General features: G+C 38.8%; 1 protein-coding gene across 1 annotated transcript; it reads right to left on the bottom strand.

Moving 5' to 3' along the window:
• Nucleotides 1-4,391: 4,391 nt before the first annotated feature.
• On the bottom strand, nucleotides 4,392-5,354 carry LOC136750511 (olfactory receptor class A-like protein 1). Its single transcript, XM_066705669.1, has one exon. It carries the CDS (start codon nucleotides 5,352-5,354, stop codon nucleotides 4,392-4,394), a length of 963 nt encoding a protein of 320 aa, XP_066561766.1.
• Between the last annotated feature and the right edge of the window lie 2,110 nt (nucleotides 5,355-7,464).

The raw sequence follows: 7,464 nt of genomic DNA, 5'->3' as shown, positions 1-7,464 counted from the left end.
TAATAATTCAAAGAAAGCAATTAAGATGATTTAATGGCTTTTATGTCTCAAAGTAAATGGCTTTACCACTTTTGGGATTTTTTTTTAAGCTACAGAAATATTATTTTAGTTCAGAAGACCTTCATCATTTGCTGGCTCTCAATATCGTAGATTGTCCCCTTTAAAAATACATAAAGATAATACATTTAAATAAAGGAATGTGTTTACCCCATACTAATATGATGTATGTATAATATGTTTAATTCTTGGAAAACCAACTAGGTAGAATGATTGCATTGCTGAATTATATATGTCATGCCATAGTAGGTAGGTCACAACTACACTATAGGCTACATCTCTGATTTAGTGCATACACCTGTTTTGAAGTATTAGGACTCTAGCAATGAAGTTAAAGCAGTGATATTCTTACCGTTGCTGGTGTCTGAAATTATTTTTCACAATGGTCTCCCACCTGTTCTCTTCTAGGGACTGGGTGCTGTGAATTTCTCATGTCTGAGCCCCCTTATTATAACCCCAAAGGGACCCACCCAATTACTAGATGCAGTATCTCATATGAGACCATGTGATCACGTCATTCATTAATGAAGAAAGTTATCTTGGTTATTAATTTGGAATCCACATTCAGCTAGGGTGGCTGTATTTCTCTCTCAATTACTTATTTTCTGTAATGAAAGAAAAGGTTTACATAGATACGAAAGATTTTGTATTATTTTTTAATTTTTCATCTCTGGGAGTTGAATACATCTTTCATTATTTCTTGTAAAGTGGACTGTCTGTCTTCACAATAATACCTGTTCTAGTGTCAACAGACCAAGGCTCAAGCAGCTTTCAATATGGGTGCTGCAATGTGACTAAGAAATCAGCTGACAGTAACTTGGAAAGCAAAATGAAAAATATAATATATAAAATAACAAAATTAGATATAACCCTTTTCCTACTCTTTCTCCTATATATTAATAATAATGTTGTTGTTGTATTTAGCATGTTGGATGTACAGGTAACTGTTCATTTGAATGCAGCTTTTTGTTTTTTTTCCCTGCATCCTGTGAGAAATTATTTTATTTGAGCTGTACTATTCAGTGTTTGTGTGTGTGCATGTTGCAACACATCTCCAGTCACATTTGAGGGAAGTGAGGGGCCTCCACGTTTCTACACAGACCATGTGAAACATGCGCCCTCAACAGGGGATAAATGCTAGGTGACCTGCAAGGGTATTCTCCTCCCCACCCCCCTTGCATAATGCACTGTTATGTTTATTTGTAAACTACATATTTCATTTCAGTTTTTTGTGTGATTGCTGTGTGAGATAGCAATTGATTGATTGTCACCGTTTCAACTGTGTAATTTGTAGAAAGTAATTGTAAAGGGATGTCTATAGCTTTAATTACAAAGCATGCTTTGTTTATAATTATATTCAGAAGCCACATAGTTGCACCCCCTCATGTGTAAAGTTAAAGATTTGGCACATAGTGGTAATGTGTCAGATCAGCTCACCCAGCTCATTGATTGGGTTAGGAGGAACCATCACACAAAAACTAGTATACCAATGGAGACTCATGATCTATGCCCCCCTTCTATGCCCTACCTTCATGGAAAAACTGTGCCAGAACTCGCAATTAAAAAAAAATATATAGTGAAATCAAAGATTCTAAATATTGCAACCAAAGGCAATAACTCCAGATGAGAGTGTAAGTGAAACAGACTCAATCAATATCAGTCTTTTTGTTCATAATTCTATATATTTTGCTTTTGATCTTAACAATTGATATTTCACTTTCACTCAAATATTATTGTTACGTTTCAAATATGTTTTACAATGTATTTTATTTTGAATTCAATACTTCTACCACTAATTTGATCCCATACAGCTACCTGGACTATATAGTGGACTTAAATAAATAAATGTTGAAATGTGTATTTCATAATCTATTTATTGAAGTATTTCATTATATATTTCAACATGTATTTATTTCTTTCAACATTTAGGACTATTTATTTCAATATGTATATTTTTTATTTATATTTTTTATTTTATATCTTTTCATTGTCGACCCTTAAATCATGGCGTAAATAAACCATTAAGTTGCTATTGTTCATACAAGGTTTTGTCCCACCCCCCAAGGGAAGCAGATTGAAACATGGCCAAAGCACAAGTGTGAGAATACTCTTCTCCATAGAACAGGGGTGGGCAATAATTTTCATAAGCATCAGCACTAAACCGCATCCTAATTTTAAGAAATTGATTTCTATCCTGGATTAACAAGCAATATTCATTATTTGAATATGCATGGAGTAAACCTACTTCTGCTAGTTAGATGATGTACTGTGCTTTACTTAATAAACAGAATTCTTGTATGGAAATACATCTTGATTTTGTAAACTATTCTGCAGATGAAGCAGCATTTTTGCACTTTGTTTACAACGTTGCCTTCAGATATCTCGCCACTATATGCTCATTTTAATTATTTTTTTCTTATGTTTACATACTAATACAAACATTGGTGATTACTCTGGAGATTAATTAAGACATACAAATTAAGGAGGCTGGTAAAGTGGTGGTTAATTATTTACCTTCTAATTAGGCAACAGGCCTAAGCTTGCTTTACAGTAATGTTGAATTATTCTTTTTCACATTCAGCTTGGTGGAAATTTTAGAAAGGCCTGGTCATTTTGTTCTATCAACCATTATAAATTACTGTTTTTACAGTTAAACAAGAACTTATTAACCTAAATATTGGCTCATCTCAATGTTAATGTACATGTATATAAACTTTTGCTGGTTTAGCTTGATCAGGAATTAAATCATGAATCACTCACAGTTTAACATTAAAATTGAATTAAGATGTTTATATTACACATTTGCTGTTACACTTCATTTTATTGTGATTACATGCTCATCAGCACATGTTCAGACATTTGTATTTCATCATCTTTCAGCCATATACTACAACATGAAATTATACTGGCAACCAGAAAAATTGAACTGTTATTGTTGAAGAACTACTGGAATTTAGAGACTACAATAAATTAGACACACATATATATATATATATATATATATATATATATATATATATATATATATATATACACTCACCTAAAGGATTGTTAGGAACACCATACTAATACTGTGTTTGACCCCCTTTCACCTTCAGAACTGCCTTAATTCTACGTGGCATTGATTCAACAAGGTGCTGAAAGCATTCTTTAGAAATGTTGGCCCATATTGATAGGATAGCATCTTGCAGTTGATGGAGATTTGTGGGATGCACATCCAGGGCACGAAGCTCCCGTTCCACCACATCCCAAAGATGCTCTATTGGGTTGAGATCTGGTGACTGTGGGGGCCAGTTTAGTACAGTGAACTCATTGTCATGTTCAAGAAACCAATTTGAAATGATTCGACCTTTGTGACATGGTGCATTATCCTGCTGGAAGTAGCCATCAGAGGATGGGTACATGGTGGTCATAAAGGGATGGACATGGTCAGAAACAATGCTCAGGTAGGCCGTGGCATTTAAACGATGCCCAATTGGCACTAAGGGGCCTAAAGTGTGCCAAGAAAACATCCCCCACACTATTACACCACCACCACCAGCCTGCACAGTGGTAACAAGGCATGATGGATCCATGTTCTCATTCTGTTTACGCCAAATTCTGACTCTACCATCTGAATGTCTCAACAGAAATCGAGACTCATCAGACCAGGCAACATTTTTCCAGTCTTCAACTGTCCAATTTTGGTGAGCTTGTGCAAATTGTAGCCTCTTTTTCCTATTTGTAGTGGAGATGAGTGGTACCCGGTGGGGTCTTCTGCTGTTGTAGCCCATCCGCCTCAAGGTTGTACGTGTTGTGGCTTCACAAATGCTTTGCTGCATACCTCGGTTGTAACGAGTGGTTATTTCAGTCAAAGTTGCTCTTCTATCAGCTTGAATCAGTCGGCCCATTCTCCTCTGACCTCTAGCATCAACAAGGCATTTTCGCCCACAGGACTGCCGAATACTGGATGTTTGTCCCTTTTCACACCATTCTTTGTAAACCCTAGAAATGGTTGTGCGTGAAAATCCCAGTAACTGAGCAAATTGTGAAATACTCAGACCGGCCCGTCTGGCACCAATAACCATGCCACGCTCAAAATTGCTTAAATCACCTTTCTTTCCCATTCAGACATTCAGTTTGGAGTTCAGGAGATTGTCTTGACCAGGACCACACCCCTAAATGCATTGAAGCAACTGCCATGTGATTGGTTGGTTAGATAATTGCATTAATGAGAAATTGAACAGGTGTTCCTAATAATCTTTTAGGTGAGTGTATATATATATATATTGAACAGACATTGCAAGGAACACGTATGTATCAAATGTCTTGTTTTTTTGATTTACAATATTGCTTCACAACCCTGTGGGTATGTGGGAGATGGTGGTTACTGTAGTATTACTTTTTTCTTCCCGGCCATGGGAAAAGCAGTTCAGTCTGGCTGCAAACTTTTTGTTGGTAGCGATGATGAAGACTGGGCTGAGGGCGGAGTAGCAGGAGGCAAAAAAGACCCGCGTGTCTGAGACAGCAGGGTGGACACGGGTGACACAGAGTGTGTAAACCCACAGGACATTGTCCAGGCCAAACAGAATTGCATACATAGTCACAAGCATGAGCACTGACTTGGACGCCTCTACTGTTTTTCTCTGGTTCTGGTCTGAGCCATGCATGCCCCTCATCTGCTTCCTGTGGCGGTACAGAATCAGGACAATGTAAAAGCCTGCACTAACCATGATGCCCATAAAGGTTAAATCACGAAGTATGTAAATCATTCCACAGGCCATGTACGTCTGAAAGCCAGGGAACACCACAATGCAGAACTCCATGTTCAGGGTGTACTCTGAGATGGTGGAGTTGGGAACTGCTGAAGTGAAGAGCAGTGAAGTGGGGTATATTATAATGTTCATTCCGTATAGCAGCAAGATGATCAGGGGGATACTTCTGGGGACCCTCTGCTTCAGCACCATCCACCGGGTTGATCCAGGGGCGATGACTATGCATTGGTAGCAGCTGAGGAGGGAGGTGATACAGATGGACATGGCACGGCTGACACGGTAGATATAGATGACCACTTTGCAGCCATTGTCCCCAAAGAGGTTCCGGATGCCAAGTGCAGTTAAGGCCTGTGGGATTCCACGGCACAGGACCACCACCAGGTTGACAAACGCCAGCTTGATCAGGATGAGGTCGTTGGGGAGAAGCCGGCCCTCAGACAGACGCAGGTAGTAGAAGAACAGGAGCACGGTCAGGTTCCCTGGGATGCCCACCACGTCCAGACAGATGAAGCCAGCTGCCTTCAGCACAAGACGCACTTCCATCTTCTAAAGAAACTGACCTGCAATAGTCCAGCAAATTGTGATAAGGATGAGGGTGCATGAGTCATTAGATTAATCATGGGGGAAAAAAATCACAAACCTGCATTCTTCAATTGCAGAAACAATGAGGGGAAAGAAGATCACTTCAGCCCAGGCTACTCCCCACTGGCCAAATATATTAATAAAGTATTTGTATTTTACATTTCAGATAGCCTGCCCTATATACATAGTTCAATTGTCATTAAACTGCTGTAATTATACTTTAATAAAAGACAATGGACATTCATATCTAACAGAGGAATATACTGTCAATGTTAATTTTTTATGTTTGTGCAATAATTTTGCAAGTGACGTTCAAGTGTGTATGTATGTATATAAAGAATCCTCCATTTGCAGCAATTACAGCCTTGCAGACCTTTGGCATTGCAGTTGTCAATCTGTTGTGGGTAATTTGAAGAGATTTCACCCCCTGCTTCCTGAAGCACCTCCCACAAGTTGGATTGGCTGGATGGGCACTTCTTACGTACCATACAATCAAGCTGCTCCCACAACAGCTCAATAGGGTTGAGAGCCAGTGACTGTGCTGGCCACTCCATTATAGACAGAATACCAGCTGACTGCTTCTTCCCTAAATAGTTCTTGCATAGTTTGGAGCTGTGCTTTGGGTCATTGTCCTGTTGTAGGAGGAAATTATCTCCAATCAAGCACCATCCACAGGGTATGGCATTGCATTGCAAAATAGAGTGATAGCCTTCCTTCTTCAAGATTCCTTTTACCCTGTACAAATCTCCCAATTTATCACCACCAAAGCACCCCCAGACCATCACATTGCCACCACCATGCTTGACAGATGGCGTCAAGCACTCCTCCAGCATCTTTTAATTTGGTCTGCGTCTCATGAATATTCTTCTTTGTGATCCGAACACCTCAAACTTAGATTAGTCTGTCCATAACACTTTTTTCCAATCTTCCACTGTCCAGTGTCTGTGTTCTTTTCCCCATCGTAATCCTTTTATTGGCCAGTCTGATACTGTATATGGCTTTTTCTTTGCAACTCTGCTTAGAAGGCCAGCATCCTGGAGTCGCCTCTTCACTGTTGATGTTGAGACCTGTGTTTTGCAGGCACTATTTAATTAAGCTTCCAGTTGAGGACCCGTTAGGCATCCGTTTCTCAAACTAGACACCCTAATGTATTTGTCCTCTTGTTCAGTTCAGTGCACTGGGGCCTCCCACTCCTCTTTCTATTCTGGTTAGTCTTCTTGGCAATTTCTCTGATGGAATAGCCTTCATTTCTCAAAACAAGAATAGACTGATGAGTTTCAGAAGAAAGTTATTTGTTTCTGGCCATTTTGAGCCTGTAATTGAACCCACAATTGCTGATGCTCCAGATACTCAACTAGTCTAAAAAAGGCCAGTTTTATTGCTTCTTTAATCAGCACAACAGTTGTCAGCTGTGCTAACATAATTGCAAAAGGGTTTTCTAATGATAAATTAGCCTTTTAAAATTATAAACTTGGATTAGCAAACACAACGTGCCATTGGAAAACATGGCTGATGGTTGCTGATAATGGGCCTCTGTACGCCTATGTAGATATTCCATTACAAATCAGCCATTTCCAGCTACAATAGTCATTTACAACATTAACAATGTCTACACTGTATTTCTGATCAATTTGATGTTATTTTAATGGACAATAAAGCTTTTCTTTTGAAAACAAGGATATTTCTAAGTGACTCCAAACTTTTGAACGGTAGTGTACAGTACTGTGCAAAAGTTTTAGGCAGTTGTGAAAAAATGCTGTAAAGAAAGAATGCTTTCAATTTTTTTTTTTCAATATTTATCAATTAACAAAATGCAAAGTTAGTAAGCAGAAAATAAATCTGCATCAAATCAATATTTGATGTGACCACCCTTTGCCTTCAAAACAGCATAAATTCTTCTAGGTACACTTGAATACAGTTTTTGAAGGAACTCAGCAGGTAGGCTGGCCCAAACATCTTGGAGAACTAACCACAGTTCTTCTGTGGATTTAGGCAGCCTCAGTTGCTTCTCTCTCTTCATGTAATCCCAGACAGACTCGATGTTGAGATCAGGGCTCTGAGAGGGGGGGCA

Source organism: Amia ocellicauda, chromosome 5, assembly GCF_036373705.1.
Source record: "Amia ocellicauda isolate fAmiCal2 chromosome 5, fAmiCal2.hap1, whole genome shotgun sequence".
Lineage (NCBI taxonomy): Eukaryota > Metazoa > Chordata > Actinopteri > Amiiformes > Amiidae > Amia > Amia ocellicauda.
Note: the sequence above shows the minus strand (reverse complement) of the source record. Positions and strands in the feature narration are given on the sequence as shown.

Excerpts from the sequence above, each read along its gene's own strand:
- LOC136750511 (XM_066705669.1), bottom strand. The coding sequence starts at position 5,354 with ATGGAAGTGCGTCTTGTGCTGAAGGCAGCTGGCTTCATCTGTCTGGAC.